Source organism: Notolepis coatsorum, assembly GCF_963971535.1.
Source record: "Notolepis coatsorum genome assembly, chromosome: 7".
Lineage (NCBI taxonomy): Eukaryota > Metazoa > Chordata > Actinopteri > Aulopiformes > Paralepididae > Notolepis > Notolepis coatsorum.
Genome location: NC_140171.1, coordinates 11,627,880 through 11,651,657, shown reverse-complemented (window position 1 = coordinate 11,651,657; position 23,778 = coordinate 11,627,880). Strand labels below are relative to the sequence as shown.

General features: G+C 42.9%; 3 protein-coding genes across 3 annotated transcripts in view; 2 read left to right on the top strand and 1 right to left on the bottom strand.

Annotated features, from left to right (window-relative positions):
* LOC311232223 (monocyte to macrophage differentiation factor 2-like) overlaps window positions 1–23,778 on the top strand; it is a gene marked incomplete at its 3' end in the record, with an annotated part of 202,011 nt that overhangs the window by 48,950 nt on the left and 129,283 nt on the right. The gene's annotated exons all lie outside the window — the stretch shown is intronic.
* Window positions 3,299–14,962, bottom strand: LOC311232224 (HUWE1-associated protein modifying stress responses-like). Its single transcript, XM_084318953.1, has 4 exons — window positions 14,550–14,962; window positions 12,505–12,589; window positions 7,727–7,998; window positions 3,299–4,136 (listed from the first exon to the last, which is right to left on the bottom strand). Exons 1-4 carry the CDS (start codon window positions 14,749–14,751, stop codon window positions 3,895–3,897), a joined length of 801 nt encoding a protein of 266 aa, XP_084175079.1. The 5' UTR covers window positions 14,752–14,962; the 3' UTR covers window positions 3,299–3,894.
* The window catches only part of abcg2b (ATP-binding cassette, sub-family G (WHITE), member 2b), a gene marked incomplete at both ends in the record, with an annotated part of 49,479 nt that continues 43,584 nt past the window's right edge, over window positions 17,884–23,778 (top strand). Inside the window, one exon of the mRNA XM_084319480.1 lies at window positions 17,884–18,038. Coding sequence (XP_084175606.1) covers window positions 17,884–18,038 — 155 coding nt within the window. The remainder of the gene's footprint in view (window positions 18,039–23,778) is intronic.

Sequence of the window (23,778 nt, the reverse complement as noted above, 5' to 3'; positions counted from 1 at the left end):
GGACGCAGTGTGAATATTATGGTCAATAGAGGCCTTTCACAGACCGTTTAGAATTCTTATTCGTCCTCCATTTTGGAAGACACAACAGTCGCCCATGTTAAATATATCAACAGAAATGTAATAATTTATAATTAAACTTATGACCAGATCTTATAAACAAGTGACAGTAATATCATGCTTTTCCAATGTTTTACTTACTCTACCGCTGCACAAAAATAAGCATTTTCTTTTGAAAGTAAGGAAAGCCTTCCTACATCCTTTCTACGTGTCTCTGTTCAAACAGTTAAGACAACGTAGGTTTTAGAGAAACGCGGTCCAGAGCATTTCTCTGTTTGTTTAACCTGCACTGAAATTAGGTCTTAGTGGCAAGGAGATGAATCAATGTATAAGTAAGATTTCTTGATTTCTTACTTTTTACCAATGATGTCATTGATCTGTGGAGTCCTTTCTCTGCACAATCCGTGCTCTTAGCCCGATACTAGCTCCAGATAGTTTGCCACAAAACAATACAAAGTGAATGGGGTCATGCTCCTGTCTGTGGAGTAGATTTCAGCGAGCCTCTGCCAGCTCGTACAGACGGGAGCCTGTCCCAATCGACCCTGCAGCCAGCTATCCGGAGCTAGCGTGAGGACTGTGTCGAGGAAGGACTCTACCCTCAACATCATCATCGCCAAGTAAGGAATACGGGTTCCAAGACAATCAGAACTATCCCTTTAAGTTCCAATAAACAGAAAGTATAAAAAGGAGACAGAACTTTAGTTAAACGCTTACTTTTTTTTCCTTTAATGCCAGAATCATTATTGTACATGAACATCCCAATGGATTTGCACATTTCTTTTTACAATATGTACCACATATATCATAACAGCACCTACATGTTATATACACACATTAGACAGGGCTGTGTTACAAAGCAGTGTTTGGAGTTAGCAGTAAACCCCTCTTTAATGTCAAGGGGCTTTGAGCCATTGCTCCCAATAATCCATGGTGTTGCTAAAACAATAATCTACAAGGAAAGTGTTGCCATAGAGATACATAAGAGCGAGCACTCTCTCCCGCCTCCACAACAGAGCCAAAGTGCTCCCGCTGCTACCGTTAAAAAAGAGGCAAATTGAGAAAAATACACTCAAGTTTTCTAGCAAGAAGACAAGGCTGCTGCTTCTTCTCTCGTTTGAGAGTCGGTGGAGTCAGTGGTTGGTCGGTACACAGACTTTTTCCGGTGGAAAGATCGATTGGGACCTGTTGTAACCTCTTTACAGGATAGAATCAGAGCCTCTAGGTGGCGGTATACACGGTGAGAACAGTCAGCGGCGCTCTATGCGTGTCGTCGAAGACCGCCCGCCCCGCGTGGCATCGGGGCCGCGAGCAACGACATTTTGTGCCCAAATCTATGCATCTCTATGAGTGGTGGCGGGTATGGAGCCTGACCACTTCCTAGGCATGAGATAAAAAAAACCCGGCATGACGGTGGAACGACTCCCGCCTGAAGCCGCAGAGACTGAAAAAGAAGGTAATGCGTCGAACGAAGAAAAAAATAAAAAATAAAAGAAACCACAGCCAGTTTAAAGCTCAATCCATAATCTAAATGTAAACAGGAGTCCCAAGTTATGGCATTTTGAAACATTGTCATTTCCGATAAGTGATTGTCAGAGCTCTCGATGCAAGGACTGACAGAATACACAACAGCTAAAAACGCTTACAAAAGGAGGATTTTGAAGCGGTTTTTTGTTTAATCTTGCATTTGCTTGTAAACATGTACATATCCCTTTATTTCAAGAGTTCAAAAAGGGGGATCGGGACGTTGCAACAGGCTTATTTTACAAGTACCATTCTAAAATATAAATCAATGTACCCATAACTGATAGAATAAAAAAAAATACTTTAAAAAACTAAAAAAAAAAAAAGGTGGATCCAGATTTCTGTTTTAGTCAATCTATTGTCATCTTTGTTACAAGGACGTCGTCTCGCTTCTCGTTCTCTTGTCACGTTAGTCATAATTAGCCGTCTATCTCTACTTTGTGATCAAAAACCCTGGATTGGGCTCCAAACAGCGAGTGAAGAAAATGAAGGAGAAATAACCATTTGATGTGTAAAGAAGAGGAAAGAAAAAAAGAAAAGGAAAAACTGAAAACCGTCAAAGACTGCACTGAATGTGCCGGAGCCCTGCACACGCACACACACAAACGGAGCACTTTCACACAAAACACACACACGCTCTCGTTGTCCCACAACATCCAGACATAGCAGCGTCCTCAAAGGCAAAGACGAGAGAGTAAAACACAGTTAAGTGGCAGTTCTGCTGTCAGACACGCAAACACACACTCACACACAGATGGAGAGCAGCAGCAGCAGATCGAGAGACAGACAGAGACGGAGACGGAGAGAGAAGAGAGAGAGAGAGGTATAGAGAGAGACAGAGACATGCCGACAAGTGCTTTCGAATAGGGGCTACTTAACAGGAAGGCAGTTTGACCTCTCAAGTCGGTCAGGGAGGAGGACCCAACAGGAACCTCTCCCGACTGAAGCCCCGGTGGTTTCAGTCCAGTCTGGTTTGGCCTCTCGCTGAGAACTGAGACTGGTGTGGTTTTTATAGCAAGAAAAAAGGGGTGAGACGGGAGAGGAGGAGAGCGGGGAGAGGGGGGAGGGAGGGTAGGAGGAGGGCGGGGAGAGGGAGGGCGGGGAGAGGAGGGCGACGGTAACAATTCGTCCGACGGCCAGATCTGTAGCATATAAAAGAAGGGAGCCTGGCCGAATATATAAACACACGCTGCTTTCTTAAAGACGTCAGGACCCACTCTGTGCTCCTGCTGCCTTACAAAGCCCGACACACGTCTAATCCAGGAGAACTATTTAAAAAGGGTAAGTTGAGAATTCTGGACCCCTGGGCGTCATCTCCTACTCGCCGACGATGGCGTTGTGGATCACTAGAGTCCTTTGTCAGCACAGTGCGTATGGTGTGTACGACGAAGCTCAACTAAACTAAATACAACAAGGGCCGCGCTCCCGTCTGTACAAGGGGCCCTGAAGTAATAAACACAGATACCTATACTTTGCAAGGTGGAGTAGGTTTCAGTGTTTATTTTGGGTAGTGATGCACCGATGTGAAAATTGTGGCCGATACCGATAACAGATATTAATATTGCTGTTCTGGTCGATACCGATATTTACCGATGTCGATATCTCTGTATAGAAAACACTTTTTTATGATAATCAAATAAAGAGCTATTTTCCAAAACGCATATTTTTTTTTTACCTTTGTAACTTATTTTCAGAAATGACTGATATTTTGAGGATGTGTAAAAAGATTTTTTTTTTTTTTTTTTTTTTTTTTAATATCGACCCTATCTTGATATCGGACCGATACCGATGTGTAAGAAAACTGCCATATCGGCCGATATTATATCGGCGGCCGATATATCGTGCATCACTAATTTTGGGGGCTTGTACAGACCGGGAGCGCCGGCCCCATTGACTTTGCATTGGTTTTGTAGCCGACTAGGCGGAACGGCTGGTATCCAGTAATAAAGGACACAGTGGATTGTGCTGTGAAATCACCATACTGAGCCACAACACCGTCGGTGAGGAGGACGTAGGGCCAGGGTTCCAACGTCTTTAACTTACCCTTTAAGGAGCACCCTCTGGAAAGCAACAGAGGTCTGGTATGGAAGAGGGAGGGGGGGGTGAGAAACCAGAGAGAGAGAGAGAGAGAGAGAGAGAGAAAGAGGAGAAATGAGTGGCTTTTTTATAGTTTTGTTTTTCTTTATTTGAAGCATCGCAACAAAAAGGTGGGAAGGATTGATTGGCTAGCCGAAGCTTCGATCCTCGCCAGTCGTCCAATCAGACACGGAGGAAGAGGAGGGAGCGGAGGGACCCGTGGCATCATGGGGAAAGAGTTCAGAGCATCCTGTTGCGTTTGTGCGTGGGGGAGTCTGTGATGACGTCACTGCAGGGGGCGGGGGGCCCTCGCTTGCGATTGGCTGTCGCATCCAAGTGAAGCGCCATCTCCTCGGCAATGAAGGTGTTAAGGTCCACGTCGTGGAGACCGTTTCTACGGCGACTGAGCGACTGGGCAGGGTGTGTCGGGGAGCCCGGGGCACCGGAGCGCACAGAGATGCTCGCCATAGCCCCACTGAGGCCTGGAGGGGAATAACCACAAACACACAGCAGGTTAGAGGAATCCTCCAGTTTACACATCTATGTCACATCAGTGATTAGATTAGATTCAAATGTATCGTCATTATACAGCACAAGTACAGTACAACAAAAATAAGTTTGGCAAACGACCAGAGTGCAAATGTAACAGTAAAGTGCAATTATTAACTGGGTATAGAATATATAAATTAGTACTACCGAGTACTAGTGCTAATCAGATGTACAGAGTTGTAGTATTAATGTATACAGTGATACAGGTATAAAGACACTATGGTAGTAAGTCATACAGGCCAGCAGCGTAACTAGTAAGAGTAGGTAAGGGATATGTACAGATATAGATATAATATCTACAGATATGTAAAAAGGATTACATCCAGGTATGTACAGACAGATGTGGATATATATCAGGGCTGTACGCTAAGCTTTTTCACTAGGGGCAAAGAATATTTTTTAGGGCCAAATTTTTAAATAACTATTTTACCATTATAGTGCAAAAAAAATATGTTCCTCCTGCCTCATTACTGTGGTCCTTTTATTTAACAATTAAGTGCTTTTGTTTTCAGGTTTGTATCTTTTATAATGAACCAACTGAGAAAGTGTGTAAATCACTAATAGAACAAAAACAACAAACTGTGTGTGTGTGTGTGTGTGTGTGTGTGTGTGTGTGTTGTAGTGCTCCTTGAATGAGACCACCACAACACACACACACCATTGCATTAATCAGGACGACAAGAAACTCTGCATACCTTTGTTTCACAATGAAAAGTGCTTTATAAATTAAATGAATTATTATTATTGTAAATAACCCCATGAAAGGTTTATAATTTTTATGGGTAATTACCTGCTTCATATTTGTGATGTTACTGGTTTCAGGCCAGGGTGTGCCTAAAGTGATCAATGTGTTGGGCCGTTTATAGAGATCTATGCCAATTAATGTTTATGTATATCCGGGACTTTTTTTTATAAGAATTGAGAGGCCTACTACGGTATTTGTATATGTGACCTTTATTTTGAAAACCATGTTGCGACGCAACCTTGTTTAAGTTTGCGCTTTTGACAGTGAAATGTTCAGTTCAACTTAGCTCGAAGGAAAGACTCTAATCAAAAAGGTTTAATTGACCCGTATGAGGCTCTTACGGTATGACTTTGATTGTTTATAGAAGAGGAATGTAATACTATGCAAAACGAGAAATAAAGTGATTTTACCAGCAGTAAGTTGCAAGCCACTTTCATACGGGGAACCGTGACAATTATTAGTATTATCTTATTTGCATATTGTCTCATTATTAGATAGGTTGATACTTTATTGATCCCCGGAGGGAAATTTAAGTAGGGATGGGTACCGAATTCGGTACTTTTGAGGTACCGAACCGAAACACGTCGGTACTACCGAGTATCGAATCAAGTGAGATAGAGAAAAATAAATTAAAAAAAAATACTTTTTTTTTTTTTTTACTTTTTTCTTTTCATGTCAACGTTCACACGCACAATATATGCTTACCTATGATTTGACTTGATTCAACAACAAAGCAGTTGGAGCAATGACAAGCCGAAAACTGTCGAAATTGTAGTTATTTGAAGTTTGGATTTTTTTTTTACGACTGAGGTAGGTAAATTAAATTTCTTGAGACTAAAGTACAGAAAAAAGGTACCGTCGAGTACCGGTATCGATTCACAGGTACCGGTATCGGTTCAAATGTGAAAGGTACCCATCCCTAAATTTAAGTAGACAGTATTTAAGTATTGAAAAACGTCCTAATAGTGGGCTACTCACCTAATACATGGCTGAACGTTAGAAGTGTGTCCCAGTCAATCATCACTGCCAGATCAGACTTAATTTAATCGGCTATGGTCTCTTATCATCTCTCCACATCGGACGTGGTTGTCATAAGATGGACTGATATCCGCTCCGTTCTTCTTGCAGAGCAACATTTTCGGCTTAAACTTATTGAAAGAAAGTTCTTCTTTGGCGATGCAATAGGCCACATTCAGTTTCGTTTAGATTGTTCGCTAGGAATTATGGGATTTAGTGTTGGATGTATGGACTCTATAGACCACTGCACTTCCGCGTTACATTGAAATCGGGGAGGAGATAGCGGGGGGAGCAAATTAATGAATGTGGATGAGAGCCGTGATGCAAGTGGTTGCAGCTACGGCTGTGGGCGTGCTAGAGACATGATCGAATAGATTTTTATGCGCCAGAGTTTCCTGAACACGGCGCGACCCATTCCTAATCGATCAGAACTAAATCGGCCGAGATCAAGTCCCTTTTCCAGCACCTACTCCCCATACACATGCGCAGATTGTCAACGGAGTCTGGACGACGCACGAATTAATGTGGACTGTTCCATCAGAGGGGGAGCTTCGGTGGCCAGTGTCCTTTCAGCCGAACAGGATAATGAAAAAATTATCCCACTAAATGGCCAGATGAGTCTTATGGCGACATCTATAATTACCTCATTGAGTCTCCAGGTAGACTAATGTTTATATTTAAGTGCAGTGGTCTGTAGCCACTCACACTACCACCACAAGCTCCCCCCCTCTGATGGAACAGTCCACATTCATTCGTGCGTCATCTCGCGTCATCCAGACTCCGTTGACAATCTGCGCATGTGCATGGGGAGTAGGTGCTGGAAAAGGGACTTGATCTCGGCCGATTTAGTTCTGATCGATTAGGAATGGGTCGCGCCGTGTTCAGGAGACTCAGGCGCATAAAAGTCTATTGGATCATGTCTCCAGCACCCCCACAGCCGTAGCTGCAACCACTTACATCACGGCTCTCATCCACATTCATTCATATGCTCCCCCCGCTATCTCCTCCGCAATTTCAGAATACCGGAAGTGTTGCGGTGGTCTATGCAGACGGGGACATGGTATTTAATCGCACAATAGACTACAACTACCAAGTAGAATAGCGTGGCCCAGATTCACTTCACAGTACACGCAAATATTTTTTTCACACACAGGCTATCGCACGGGGGCTACGCAGTAAATTCATTCATCGCCGACAGATTTTTTTTCATAGCACCGCAACATTATGTCGCACTGTACAGCCCTGGTTGTAGGCTAATGTTTTACTATTTTTTTTATCCAATTTGTATGGATTAATTTAGGAGTGAAATGCGAATGAAGGGTTGAAATCACTACTCGCAAGGTTGCCCCCAAATATTATTTCCCACTCGCACGGGCCAAATTAAGGGACAATTTGCGATAACCTCGTTGCACTGTACAGCCCTGTATATACGGTAAGAATAAATATATTTATACGGTATATACAGCATTATTGTACATGCCATCATACAGAGTTATATGGATTATTATATGCAGGTGTATAAGTAGGTATATTAGAAGGATTATATGCAGGTATATTCAGCCAGATGTGTATATATATATATACACATCACTAGTGTTGTAGTATTTTGTCCAACAAACCAACGTTCCTATGCATATTGTTCAAATTCCAAGACTATTCCATGACAAACGGAGCAGTTTCCATGACCTAAACTGGGACCTAGAATCTCGGAATCTCGACACTCGCATGTTAACGGCCACTGTGGGTTAACGGGAGACTCACCATGTAGCGCTATGGCCTCTCTGAAGGGCTGCAAGTCTGTCTCCACGGAGTTGCCCGTCTCCGGGGGCGACGGACGGCTCGTCGAGACCATGGCAACCCGGGGCGGGGCCCGGGCATTCCTCGGGGGCTGGACCTTGCCGCACAGGAAACTGATGAGGTCTTCCCGTCGGATGGTTCTTCTTCGCTTCTTCAGCCAGGCCAGCACCTCCTTGTTCCTGCGCTGATAGCCGATCTGGACGCCCAGGTCGTAGCTCCGCTGGTGGGCCTCCACGCTCTCTGGAGGAGACGGGCGGCGGGGGAAAGGTTGGTTAGTTTAGTGGGTTCTAAACCTACTTGGGGTTTGTGGGCCTGGGAAAAACAGAAGTCTATTCACGAACCATCAACATGTTAAAGGCCAACTTGCAGGTTGTATTTTTGTTCAATAAACAGTGCGACTAGGGTTAGGGTGACTTTCATGAAGAGGGGGGGGGGGGTTATAGAAATTGACCCAGTTTTAGCGTTTTTATCAAAAATGTTGTCGACCAAACCACAACCTCCATGCACATGCATATTTTAATCCATGGTTCATAACGTGCGTGTGTCATCTTAACGATGACGTCACAGCAGGTGCAGGGCAGCAGGGGGCTGAGAGTCACAGGCAGGTAGTGGCAGGAAGCAGAGAGCCTTGCTACTACTAGCCGAGGAGTGAATGAATGAAAATGTATCCGTTTCACCGAACACTATTGCTCTGTGATCATAGCCATTCATCTCTAAAGCTAACCACTATTTGTAAAAGCCACAACCACGTTACCATATTTGTAATAATGTAAATCATTGTGTCAATCTTGCATATCGCCCCAACAGGTCCACGGAGGACGCCATAGCCCATGTGCCGCACACAGCAGCATCACACCTGGACAAGAGGCAGGGGAACTATGTGAGAATGCTGTTCATCGACTACAGCTCAGCATTCAATACCATAGTCCCCTCCAAACTCATAGCCAAGCTCAGGGACCTGGGCTTGAACTATGACCTCTGCCAGTGGGTCTTGGACTTCCAATTTGCTGATGACACAGTAGTGGTGGGCCTGATCTCTGCCAACGACGAAAGGGCCTACCTGGAAGAGGTAGAGAACCTGTCACAGTGGTGTCAGGAGAACTGCCTCTCCCTGAACGTCAGCAAAACAAAAGAGATGATTGTGGACTTCAGGAGGTCGGGGGTCAAGGACTACAGCCCCCTCAGCATCGACGGGGCACCGGTTGAGAGAGTGAACAGTTTCAAGTACCTCGGAGCCCACATATCCGAGGATTTGACATGGACCACACACATTGACAGTGTTGTGAAGAAGGCACGACAACGCCTCTACTTCCTCAGGCGCCTAAGGAAGTTCCAAGTCAGTCAGAAGATCCTTAGGAACTTCTACTCATGTACAATAGAGAGCATCCTGACTGGCAACATCACCTCCTGGTTTGGGAATAGCACTGCACAAGACCGTAGCAGACTACAAAGAGTGACACGTTCAGCCGAACGCACAATTGGAGGGGGGCTTCCCACCCTCCAGAACATTTACAACAAGCGGTGCAAGGGGAAGGCTAAGAGAATTATTAAGGACTCGAGCCACCCGAACAACTGCCTCTTTGAACTGCTGCGGTCAGGCAAGCGATACCGGAGTCTTAAGGCGAGCACAGAAAGACTCAGAAGAAGCTTCTATCCCCAGGCCATCAGGCTGCTAAACGAACAATAAACACTATGCAACAACCATCAAATGCACACAGCACACACACCCACACGCCAGCGTTTCCGTTAGCCGGTAATTACCGGTATTTGACCGGCAAAATCTGTTGAAGTCCGACATATTTAATCTCTCCGGTCTTAATGTCCGGTGAAAATAATTCCCTGAGTCTAAGCACAATTTGATTATTTGAATTGTATTAAAATAGGCTAAAATTAAATAGCCTATGCGATGAACGAAACGATCATTACATTCGTTTCCTCGTTGCTTCTAATAATGACAACGACGTTGTCAGCGAGAGCTTAGTGCTGGGTGTGCGAACTTTTGTGAAGCTGCAGAGCCGGAGCAGCAGCAGCACAATGCAGTATTCCAGCAGTACTCAAATTCAGCCATTTTCAGCCAATGTTGGGTGGGGGGCGCTGCTGTGCGGTTCCCAGAAAAGAGCCAATAACAGCTAAATCAGCTGCTCTGCAGCGCCATACTCTTTGCAAATAAGTCGTTGCGAGGTGGAGAGAGTCGTCACGCAAACCACGATAATGTTGCCGTCTCTCTGCTTTCTCAGTTCTTCGCTTGATATAATTAATACAAATGTCCAATATAACGGAATTCGTTAGCTCATAAAAATGTGATTATAACAGACTGCTGTTTAGTGTCGGACCGACTGCCCACATACGCGGTCTATTTTATTTCAAGTCAGCAGCAGCACGGAGTATCGAGGGACTTATTTTATTTGGAATATATTAATGACTGTATACGCAAAAGTAGCCTAGTTTTAAGTAATAATATTATAAATCTACATGCCTTGAGGATGACATTCTTTATATAGCCTGCCTATCAATTGTTTTAAAGCTCAATAAACTATGACCGGAATTAATCTCATTTGTCCGGTAGATTGAAATCTTGCAGGTCACGGAGACCGGCAACAATTTTTTCTAACGGAAACCCTGCCACACGCACACACTCACTTAAACAAACAACACACTGCAGCACCCACTCTCCACACTTTAGATCACACAAACACACTTTATATTTATTGATAAAAGATTTGCACTACAACTCGTACACCTACTGTAAATTGTACCTAAATTGCACCTCATCCCATTTCTGCCTTGCACTATATAGTATTGTATATTAGTACACTGCACAGTATTGTATATTATATGGTAACTCAGTTACGTCTATTCTGCATCGAACATTGTACATATGTCTATACTGAACACTGTGACCTCATTTTTTTTTTTTTACTTCTAATTTACATGCTATACTATGTTATTTTATTTCATACTTATCTTGTCTTGCACAGTCTCTGGAGCGTAACAGTAAGAAGCATTTTGTATAAAAGTATTCTGTACTTCTGTATGACAACTATTAAAGAAACTTGAACTTGAAACTTGTGTCGTTTTACATATTGTGTGTATATAACGTTAGTAGCTAAGTTAGCTAGCATTCTCGACACTCCTAACATGCCTCGATTTAAAATGGTTCTCTCCTCTTTGTATACCTTTGTCCTCACAAGTATTCTGCCAGGGAACTTATGGACACGACAATAGTAATAAGTAATAAGGTGTTTGAGCTTGTAACGTTAACGTTAGTTAGCTAATAGCTATCGTGGTAGCCCGTTTCGTGACCGATGCACCGAGTGCTATCCGAGGGGCTGCTATCGTATCAACATGCTGTGATGTGTAGCTTGCTAGCCGGCATGATGCGTGTGCAGTGCTTTGCCCCACAGGTCTGAGAAGAGGACCTGCACTCTTTACTCGTTCCCAAAACTCTTTTACATGCCCGATTTAAAATGGTTCACGACAGTAGCCATAATGCTAACGTTAGCGGGGTAACGTTAGCCAGAGCCATAAGCCAGTAGTACTATGACCCGGACGGGCATAAGGCATAAATTGCCTGGAGTGACGTCACGGCCCTGCTAGCGTCTGATAAGCTTTTTGATTTGCTCCGTACATGTTATTCGTGCATGGACCTTTTTAACCCTTTCTGAGTGGCATTTCCGGCGTCAAATGGAAAAAAATTAATAATGAAATTAGATACCAATGATGTAAACTACCCATAATTGAAGAGTAGGGTTTAACCTGCAAGTTGGCCTTTAAATTATAGACAGAATGCTGACAAAGATTATAAATAGCCTATCTTTTTTTTTACAACTCCCCAATATCATCTAGCGAACCCTTTAACTTTACCGTCGGTAGTGTGATAGACAGTAAAGGGTCAACCTTCTGTAGTGTGGCAGTGAAAGGGTTAACCTGCTGTCGTGTGGCAGTGAAAAGGGTTAACCTTCCGTGTATTGTCGCAGTGAAAGGGTTAACCGTTTGGTAGTGCAGCAGTGAAAGGGTTAAGAGTCCTGACCCACTGGCTTAGTTAAACACTCAAATAAAAAATGTGAATATGTTATTTCCATGACCCAAGACAGTTCAATCCATATTTGTGAACATGAGCTATGCTCTCCCAAAGCCAGAAACCAGAGAAGTAAAAAATCAAACTAGTTGTGTCATCAAGTATAAAGCCTGGAGCTGCTCCATTGACAATGAATTGGGAGACTGGTGTTGTGGACCCACAGAATGTTTGTTTTCTTTTTTTTATTTATCCAAATGAGCTTTATTCTATAGTAGTGGTCTCAGTTCTGAAACAGAAAATGTACCTACGAATATCCCCCTGGGTGCTCTCAGTGTCATCTATAAAATATCTCCCAATTCATTGTATATGGAGAAGCTTCAGACTTTATGACATCACCAGTTAAGAGTTTTAGCACTCTCTAGTTTCTGGATTTGGGAGAGAGAGAGTTGCTCAATTTCACTAATATTTTTTTTGCACCGTCTGAGACCAGAGGAATAACAACATGCATGAATCCTGAAATCAGGCGTGGTTTCCCCTTTAATAAACGTGGACAGCGGAGACGAGGCTGTGTACCGATCTGTTCTCACACGCTCTTTACAACAGGAGAGAGGCGGCTCGGGGGGAGAGAGAAGAAGAGACCATATACGTACAAACACAAGACAGTGAACCAGATGCTCACACACCGAGTGGAACGGCGGCCAGTGGATGATGAGGTTGTAACTACTTGCCTTTGTAGAGGTTGGTGACGGCGGTGGCTGCGTTCTGGAAGGGCACCCAGAGAGAGAGGCCTTGCTGTTGACATACTCTGTCTGTTGATGGGGGGGGAAAACAACAACAATACATTCGTTGGCTACTAGCGATGATACCGGTTTGAAAAATAAATAACACTGTGGGTGGGTTAGCCAGCAAGCTAACAACACCACACAAGTGTTTAACACTGCTTAAAACCAAAAACACCACCATACTAAACAAATACCACCGAGCAGCAATGTAATGCAAACCACTGTTGTATTGCTAGCAGAGTTTTGTGCATGTGTCAGGGGAAATGGCCATCATGTACAAAACAAAAGAATGGGCATTTGGCATAATATGAAGGTGCAAGTCTACCTCTAAAAAAAACTACCACTTTCTTAGACAGGTAAACGAGATTAGAGAAAGCAAGCGTGGCAGGTAAATCAGGTAGGGAGGGAATACTGATGCAGCACAGGGTGATCTTATCTAGCAGAGATCATTGGGTGGAGTTGTACAGACACAAGGCTTGATAAGTCTGGTATGTCATAAATGTATAGATGTAGCAGTACTGTCTTATCTGTATGCCGTGTGTGTCGTATATATATGTTATGGTGAATTGAAAATGGGGGACCCTGATGTAAACAAGACGAAAGTCTTTCTCTGGTCTGCATCCCATTAACAATTGTATGTATTGAGCTGTACTGTACCCATTCTGCAATCTGTTCATAAAGTTTTCAATCAAAGTCTCAGCAATGCCTTTATTAACATAATAATATGTATAGCTAGTTATTATTTTTAAAACATTTTATGGCCTGGCAGGTAGGGCCAGGTGTCGGGCAGGCAGGCGCATTAAGTTTGCTTATTATTAATACAGATGAGACGCTCCCCCCCCAGTATGTCTCGATCACAACCCCCCTCCACCCCCATCAGGACGAGAGATCACACAACTCGGATGTGACTTTGACACAAGCAAACATTAACGCTGTAATCCCTTCAGCCATTTTGTTCTAGATCTTTGTCAACAATACCGCCGATCGGCCCAAGAAGAGGAGGGTGTCTCTGGTTAAACGTTGGGGCGAATAATTAATAATACACATCGGGGTATTTGTTCTCATCACAACAACCCGCTGTGACATTAAAACACACAGGGTTCGTCAACAAACGACTTGTTTTCACTCGGGGGAGAGAGAGAGAGAGAACTCCTCCCTGCAGATCGCCATTTTGACGAGTAACGTTACCACCGACTGTACCAAGAAGAAATCTATTTTTTTTGTGTGTCTCTCAACTGTGTTTGGAAACGGGAGGAAAAACGAACAAGTGTTGAGATAAATAGCTGACGTTATATGTATATAACCAGCTGGCGTGTGTGCGGTTTATTTAGCTCGGTTAGTTCTCGATCTCTCTCTCTCTCTCTAAAGACAGACACACTGACAGCTTTGGCCAGCTGGCCCAGGTCCCAGCCCTGCTAGCTAACCAGCAGTCCACTTAATAAAACTCACATTAGCTAAGACTAGTAATGCATTTGTTTATTCATTCATCCGATTCAAATAGTCTTCTGCTGGTTAATAATAAAAATGCCAACCCGTTCACGTTCACACAATGCCCCCCCCCCCTCGACTATGCTAACCGTATAGCTAAAGTTAGCTTAGTACCCTTTATGTGTTTCTCTACCCAACACAGCTAACGTTAAAGGAAAACTCCAACATTTTTGGGAAATTGTTAGCTTATTTGGCCATCTATACCGTGGAGTTAGACAAGAAGATACATACCGTTTTCTTCTCTGTGCGGCATGCAGTAGGAGGAAGACGTGTTTAGGGGAACTATAGGCTACTGGAGGAACCCACTTCCAGTGACTGACGCTAAGCTAGGCTAGCGGTGCGTTGTCTTCCTACTCCTACTGCGTGCACAGAGAAGGAAAAAGGGTCGCGTCTTCTTGTCTAGATGATACATAGATGGCAAATAAGATGATTTCCCCAAAATGTTGGAGTTTTCCTTTAACATGTTAGCTTAGCTTTAGCCCCCCCCCTCCCTCCGTACCTTTATACAGCTGTGCCACCGCCGTGGCGGAGTTCTGGAAGAGGTGCCAGAGGTTCTGCTGGCCGTGCTCCGCGTCCTCCCCGTCGGGCTGCTGCCGCTGCTGGGCCTCCTCCTCCTCCAGACACTGTCGCTCCCACCGGGAGAACCAGTGCTCGGGCCCGTGTTCCTGGATCTCCCCCTCCTCCTCCTTCTTCTCTTCCATGACTACGCGACTAAAGCCTCTGTGATCGAATAGGATTACTGTTTTTACGGTCGCTAAATAATTTGTGTTCGATGTGATCGAATCTCTTTGTGTTGGATGGTTGTCGTTTTAGAGCCGCATTGTGGATGATCGTGTGTCTTCTTCTCCTCCCTCTGGCCCCGTCCCGTTGTGCCCTCCCTGCTGCCCAACAACAAACTGAGGAATGCGATGACAACACCTCCTCTCTCTGCGTTTCTTCTTGAAAACACGTAACCCATGCTTGTTAACTAGCCCCGCACCAGAGCTCCGTGATGTCGAAAAACCATTGGTCGTGACACCCTCGAGGGGTGGGTTCTCTGTGTCACTGTCGACGTTTTATTGGACGACGGTGGGGGAAAAAGTCAGAGAATAACAGCGTTGGTCCCGCCTTCAAATCTAAGGGGTTCCTCACCATAGATATATATATAGAACACTAGATAGCTTACCCGCGCCGTCACTGAGCCGCCGCCATCTTGCCCCAGTCAGCCTTGAGTGAGCGTGAGTGAGCTGCACAGACAAAAATACTCATAACTCGCTGAAATATTGACGGATTTACAAACGGTTTGGTTTATTACAAGCATTATTAACGTGGCTATGATTCAAGCGGTTTGTAAAAAAAACATCTTTAAAAAAAACATTTTTATAAGTATGCAGTATCATAACTACATATTTGATGTTTATGGCAAACCAACCCGTTTGTAAATCCGTCAATATTTCAGCGAGTTATGAGTATTTTTGTCTGTGCAGCTCACTCACTCTCACTCAAGGCTGACTGGAGCAAGATGGCGGCGGTTCAGTGACGCTGGTGACTCCGCCTTAAGCTATCTAGTGTTCTAGATATCTATGGATTCCTCACCCTCTGCTCTGTAATACAGCGTTCTGGGCGGCAGGGGGCAGACTGCGCACGTGTTATTGCTTCATTGGACCTATCTCAAACCCTGCCCTCTTTTTTTGATCCTCCAATCACAACTGTCGCTTACCTAAGCAGTTGTGATTGGAGGATCAAGAAAAGCGGGCAGGGTAGCACTCTGAATTTTTTTTGATAGATAGATAGATAGATAGATAGATAGATAGATAGATAGATAGATAGATAGATAGATAGATAGATAGATAGATAGATAGATAGATAGATAGATAGATAGATAGATAGATAGATAGATAGATAGATAGATAGATAGATAGATAGATAGATAGATAGATAGATAGATAGATAGATAGATAGATAGATAGATAGATAGATAGATAGATAGATAGATAGATAGATAGATAGATAGATAGATAGATAGATAGATAGATAGATAGATAGATAGATAGATAGATAGATAGATAGATAGATAGATAGATAGATAGATAGATAGATAGATAGATAGATAGATAGATAGATAGATAGATAGATAGATAGATAGATAGATAGATAGATAGATAGATAGATAGATAGATAGATAGATAGATAGATAGATAGATAGATAGATAGATAGATAGATAGATAGATAGATAGATAGATAGATAGATAGATAGATAGATAGATAGATAGATAGATAGATAGATAGATAGATAGATAGATAGATAGATAGATAGATAGATAGATAGATAGATAGATAGATAGATAGATAGATAGATAGATAGATAGATAGATAGATAGATAGATAGATAGATAGATAGATAGATAGATAGATAGATAGATAGATAGATAGATAGATAGATAGATAGATAGATAGATAGATAGATAGATAGATAGATAGATAGATAGATAGATAGATAGATAGATAGATAGATAGATAGATAGATAGATAGATAGATAGATAGATAGATAGATAGATAGATAGATAGATAGATAGATAGATAGATAGATAGATAGATAGATAGATAGATAGATAGATAGATAGATAGATAGATAGATAGATAGATAGATAGATAGATAGATAGATAGATAGATAGATAGATAGATAGATAGATAGATAGATAGATAGATAGATAGATAGATAGATAGATAGATAGATAGATAGATAGATAGATAGATAGATAGATAGATAGATAGATAGATAGATAGATAGATAGATAGATAGATAGATAGATAGATAGATAGATAGATAGATAGATAGATAGATAGATAGATAGATAGATAGATAGATAGATAGATAGATAGATAGATAGATAGATAGATAGATAGATAGATAGATAGATAGATAGATAGATAGATAGATAGATAGATAGATAGATAGATAGATAGATAGATAGATAGATAGATAGATAGATAGATAGATAGATAGATAGATAGATAGATAGATAGATAGATAGATAGATAGATAGATAGATAGATAGATAGATAGATAGATAGATAGATAGATAGATAGATAGATAGATAGATAGATAGATAGATAGATAGATAGATAGATAGATAGATAGATAGATAGATAGATAGATAGATAGATAGATAGATAGATACAGAATATACATACAGTACATACATAATTTAGTTTATTTATTAATTTTATAACAAGGGACTGTAGATACTATATCTGTATCCCTTACTGTACCTACTCTTACTGGTTACGCTGCTGGCCAGTATGACTTACTACTACCATAGTGTCTCTATACCTATATCACTGTACATATTCATATTACAACTCTGTACATACATCTGATTAGCACTATACTCTACTCAGTAGTACTCATTTATATATTTTATACCCAGTTTAATCACCTGTACATTGTATATTACTATTGCACTTTACTGTTACATTTGCACTCTGGTGGTTGGATGCCAAACTTATTTTAGTTGTGCTGTACTTGTGCTGTATAATGAATGACAACACATTTTAATCTAATCTAGTCTAATCTAGTAATGGAACTACTCCCCAGCTGGGCCTGCTCTTCGTGTGATCTATTGACATTGCAGTTAAGATCTGGGAGGGCAAAGTTCACTGTCATGTACCTGCAGCTTGGTGTGATTAGAGGAGGATGTGATAAAGGGGTGTGAGTGTGACACAGTGAGTCCAGAGATCAATTAGGGACAACAAACTGCTCTCTCTCTCTCTCTCTCTCTTACCGGCTGACTGACGCTACAGGTCACACTCTGTCCAACTGTTCCTCTCTCACTGAAGCGCTGTGGAGATGTCAAAGGGGGAGCGTGGTGTGAGCGACCCCGAGGGCTGTTTCCAGGAGCAGGGCCCCACGGTCACATTCAGTAACTTGGAGTACGTCGTCAGAGAGAGCCGGGGGCCCTGCCGCGCGAGAGGCCCCGAAAAACGCATCCTGAGAGATGTCAGGTGAGACGCGTGTGTGTGTGTGTGCATGTGTGTGTGTGCGTGTGTGTGTGTGCGTGTGTGTGTGTGCGTGTGTGTGCGTGTGTGTGCGTGTGTGTGCGTGTGCGTGCGTGCGTGCATGCATGCTTTTCAAAGGCATTGTGATGTAATGAACTGGTTATGTGCCTTTAATGTAGACAATGGCCAACTGTGAAGAGTGAGGAACGTGTAGAAGACTCAACTTTTAAATTATGTGTTTACTCCGGCATAATCTTGTGTTGTTGAAACTACATAGTCCATATTCCAAATGATCAAAAATCTTTCACAATGCATCTTTAACAGGTCTGGGACTTAAATTGTGTGTGTGTATGTGTCTGTGTGCACACTTGCACGTGTGTTTGTGCATACATTTGTGCGTCCATGTGCACGCACACACGTATGAAAGAGGTGTGTTTCAGATGCACTACATAGATAGACACAGTAATAAACGTTATGAGGTGGTCACGTCAGCGAGGTTATGACAGCACTCAGAACATGCAGCAAGAAACGTCCCATGAGTGGAAATAGCGGCACTCAGGTTCAGTCGATGTTTGTATTTATAGTTTCCTGTAGCGGATCAACAGACACAATGGTTGCCGTTGGATAAATAAAAGTGTTCTGACACATTAATGATTGAAATATAAGATAAGATAAGATAAGATAGACAGACAGACAGACAGACAGACAGACAGACAGACAGACAGACAGACAGACAGACAGACAGACAGACAGACAGACAGACAGACAGACAGACAGTTAGTTAGATAGACAGACAGTTAGATAGGTAGGTAGGTAGGTAGGTAGGTAGGTAGGTAGGTAGGTAGGTAGGTAGGTAGGTAGGTAGGTAGGTAGGTAGGTAGGTAGGTAGGTAGGTAGGTAGGTAGGTAGATCTAAAAATGGTAGTTTATCAAAAAAGTACAGATTTATATAAGTACTGTATTTATAGTTCGTTTTCCAGTTATCCCCCTGTAGCCAATCAAAAACAGCCACAATGGTTGCCCATGGATAAAAGTGTTCTCACGCGTGCGTTAATGACTGAAATGTCGATCTACTTGTTGCAATAATAATAATAAAAATAATAATAATTTATTGCTCACAGTTTGTATTGTTTCCAATAGAGCCATGGCACAAATGGCTCTTACACCCCTATGCAGAGACAATGATGTCTTGATCTCATCTATTTCCTATTATGGGTTTTCTCTATGTTTATGTGTTGTATTATGCTTGTGATGTATTGAATATGTCCTACACAAGTGGGGATGATTTCATGCAATATATATATAAAAAAAAAAAAAAAAAAGTCTGGTACCATCATGTTTTTACGATGCTCTCATAAAGGCTCTATGCCGAAGCACATTAGCCTGATGTAGCCCATTAGCCTGTTTCTTTTCTACAAAGTATTGACTATAGCTGAGTGCCCACAGCCAAGGAGGAGAGTAGAGGAAGCTCAGCACGTAGAACATGATTAACAGACAGTTATGACAGCACTTAGAACATGATTAGGGTTATGATCATTCTCTGATTGGTCAAGTTGTGCCATAGTCATTCTCTGATTGGTCAAGTTGTGCCATAGTCATTCTCTGATTGGGCAAGAAGATGACCAAAAAGAAGACTGAGGAGTTTCTCAGTCCAACTAGGATAATCCACATGATCTCTGGCCTCCCTCACCTGTGGTGTCCCCCAGGGTTCCATACTGGGCCCTATCCTATTCTCCCTTTACATGTTGCCATTGGGCTCTATTTTTCGAAAAGCATAGCATCCCCTTTCACTGTTTTGCAGATGACATCCAAATGTATCTCCCATTAACCCCTTAAAGTCTGTCTCCAAGGAATCACTACTGCCCTTATTAGACTGCCTCTCCGACACCTGGATGCAGCTTAATTTTCTAAACCTGAACCAAAATAAGACAGGGGTGATTGTGTTTGGATGCCCAAACACCCTCGTTGACTGTGCTGATGCTTTTGGCCCCTTAGATTCCCATAACCATCCTGTTGTGAAAAATCTTGGTGTGTTCCTTGATAGCTCCTTCAGACTTGAGAAGCAGGGTAGCTCTGTTGTCAGAGCTGCTGGCAAAAGCTAAACCTTATCTTCCCCCTAAAGGCCTAGAGACAGCAATCCACTCCCTGATTACCTCCCGGGTCGACTATTGTAACTCCCTTCATGTAGGTTTAGAGCAGTCCACCTTACACCGCCTACAAATGGTACAAAACGCTGCAGCACGACTCCTGACTGGCACATGGAAGCGAGAACATATCACACCTGTCCTATCCGCCCTTCACTGGCTTCCGGTCCAGTGCAGGATTGATTTAAAACTGTTATTGATCATCTTTAAAGCCCTAAAATGGCCTTGCCCCTCCCTACCTTGCAGATCTCCAGCATTTCCACACCCGTCCAGAGCTCTAAGGTCCTAGATGCTTCTGGACGTCCCCAGAGCAAGGCTTAAAACCAGAGGCGATTGCGCCTTTGCTGTCTACCTCTCCCCCCGTCCCTGTATGTGTGTTCCTTGTATTTCTGTCCCTTAGTGTTCTTTCCCTTCTCTTTCTTGCTCTTCATGTTCCCCTGTTACTTACTTACTTACTTACTTACTTACTTACTTACTTAGGCCCATCGCTCCCAATGGAGCATAGGCCATCTATGGCTTTTCTCCATCCAACACGGCTTTGGGCTGTCCTTTCCCAGTGTTTACAGCAGAGCTGTCGCAATTATTTCCCATGTTCACGGCAGACTGTCGCAAACAATAGCAAGTTAGCAACCGAGCACGGGGTTCCTCAGAGACTCAGCAGCCGCCATCACCCCAATCATCACACACATAATAAACCTCTCCATAAAACAGGGACACGTCCCCAAGGACTTCAAAATTGCGAGGGTGACCCCTCTGCACAAAAAGGGCAGCAAATTAGACCCAGGCAACTACCGCCCTGTTTCTATTCTCACCTCCATCTCGAAAGTCATGGAAAAAATAGTATACGAACAGGTCGAAAAGTACCTAGCGGAAAAAAATCTAATCTACGAATTCCAATCTGGCTTCAGAACATCCCACTCCACTGACACATGCCTTCTCTATTTGAATGACCACATCAAACAAGAGGTGGACGCAGGCAAATACTGCGGCATGGTCATGCTGGACCTACAAAAGGCCTTTGACACGGTCAATCACTCCATTCTGATTGACAAGCTAAAAGCAATTGGTTTTGATAGTCTATCAGTGAGCTGGATGCAATCCTACCTTGAGGGGAGGGAACAGATGGTGGAGGTAAACGGTACCCTATCCCCCCCCCTCACAGTGAGCTGTGGTGTTCCACAAGGAAGCATACTAGGACCGCTACTGTTCCTAATTTATGCAAATGACATGTCGTCAGCTTGTGACTGCAACTTGTTCCTGTTTGCGGACGACTCACCCCTGCTGGTCTCTGACAAGAACAAGTTACAGGTTGAAAAAACCCTCAGCTCGGAACTAGGCAGAATCTGCATATGGCTCGCTGATAACAAACTATCATTACACATGGGCAAAACAGAGTCCATTCTCTTCGGTTCAAATAACAAACTCAGCAAGACCGACGGCTTCTCAGTTACAGTGGGTGACAATATTGTCACAAGGAAAGATGAAATTACCTACCTGGGTTCCATCCTAGAGGCTAATCTCTCCTGTGACAAAATGGCATCCAATGTAATAAAAAAAGTCAACCAACAAACTCGATTCTTGTACCGGATCTCCTCTCTGGTAAACAAGAATACCCTGAAGACTCTGGCAGGAGCACTCATTCAGGGGTACTACGACTATGCTTGCACCTCATGGTACCAAAGCACCTCAAAGGCGCTAAAAACAAAATTACAAACATCTCAAAACAAACTGGTCAGACTACTGCTTGACCTTACTCCTAGAACCCACCTCACCCCTGCCCACTTTGACAACCTAGGATGGCTTAGAGTAGACGACAGAGTACAGCAACTTGCAATGGGCCTGGTCTACAAGATACACTACACGACCAAGGTACCCATGTACATGTCAAAATACTTCCCAAAGGTCAGTGAATACCACGATCACAACACCAGAGGGAGCTCCACAAATCATGTTAAACCCAGATTCGGCTCAAATAAGGGACTAAACACGTTTCGCAATTATGCCACATCAATGTGGAACGCCCTACCCAAAGCTGTAAAGGAATGTGGATCACTACCCACTTTCAAAACCTCTCTCAAGGGACACCTACGGGAGACTGCAATTCAACACTGGCCCCTGTAAATATCCTAACCCAACCCCCTCCAATGTACAGTCATTTACCTAGTATGGTTTTGTCAATAGTCCAATGTACAATTTTGTTTGTTTGTACAGTGTCTCCTCCCCCCCCCCCCCTCAATGTACAGTTTTGCTTGTTTATACAGTGTGCCCCCCCCCCAACCACCTCCAATGTAAATTACCCAGTATGGTTGTCAATATCCCAATGTACCCAACCCCCCCCCACCCAACCTCCTCCAATGTACAGTTTCTACGTCAAATGTATATACTCCCTTTTCTTGACTCCTTCTGTATCACAAACAGTACTGTATTTGCAAATCTGGTATGTCATAAATGTATAGATGTAGCAGTACTGACTATCTGTATGTCATGTATGTCATATATGTCCTGATGAATTGAAAATGGGGGACCCTGATGTAAACAAGACGAAAGTCTTTCTCTGGTCTGCATCCCCTTAACAATTGTGTGTATTGAGCTGTACTGTATTGTACCCATTCTGCAATCTGTTAATAAAGTTTTCAATCAATCAATCAATCAGAGTGATTAGAGCAGAGCCAGCTACACCAGTGTTTACAGCAGAGCTGTCCCAAGTAGCGTTATATGAAAATGATTGTAACAAACTTTTGTTCGAAACGTATTGTTGAAGAGTGTTGTGATCGACTGATGTCTGTTGTCGCATTCCTGACCCGACCAGAGTAAAACCTGTAGCTGCGGCTAAACTAAACTCATGTGTTGTCAAGTTATTGTTATAAGGAACCCAGTCCAGACTGCATCCCCTTAACAATTGTTTGTATTGAGCCGTATTGTATTGTACCCATTCTGCAATGTGTTAAATAAAGTTTGCATCCATTCATTATACTAGCGTTAACGTTACATTATTACGTTAGCAGCATGTAAGCTATATACTATACATAGAGAATGCCATTCACATTAGCATGTAGCTAACAACACCGGAGATCTTTTTTGTGAGACTAAACTATCCGCTCTTGGTGGTAAATTGTGTTGCTGTTGGTTTTGTTTCATAAACAAATGAGAGGCAGAACACACAGTGAAGGTATCCGTTTGTTTATTGCACTTTCTTTCTTTGCTGAAAAAGATATGCTCCGTTGGCTAATGGCTAACGCAAGGGTATTTAAAGATGGCGGCTTTGTTTAGTTTTAGCAGGAAGTGTAGTGAGCGTTCAACCTTTTCTGATTGGTTGAAATGGCCTTCATGTCTGAACAACATCGCCGCCTACTGCTTTGGCATTTTACTACATGTATCGGTTGCTGGTTTTCCAGCCGCCGTGAGTACGCGCTTATACGCGGTTATTCACCTGTGTGGACAGAGGCTTATTTTTTTCAAACTTCGGTTACATTAAATCCAGCGCTCGTGTGGACTGGGCCTTTGTAGTTACTGTCTGTTATTAGGTTCTCCGTTTAGTGTCTGTAGTCTGCTTGTTTTGTTCCAGTGTCTGGTGTTTGTCTTGTTGTCCATAGTTGTAGTTCC

Coding starts and splice junctions, on each gene's coding strand:
- LOC311232224 (XM_084318953.1), bottom strand. CDS start 14,751: ATGGAAGAGAAGAAGGAGGAGGAGGGGGAGATCCAGGAACACGGGCCC. Junction 7,999..12,504: donor ACCAACCTCTACAAAGGCAA/GTAGTTACAACC, acceptor TCCTCCAGAGAG/CGTGGAGGCCCACCAGCGGA. Junction 4,137..7,726: donor AGAGGCCATAGCGCTACATG/GTGAGTCTCCCG, acceptor ATTCCCCTCCAG/GCCTCAGTGGGGCTATGGCG.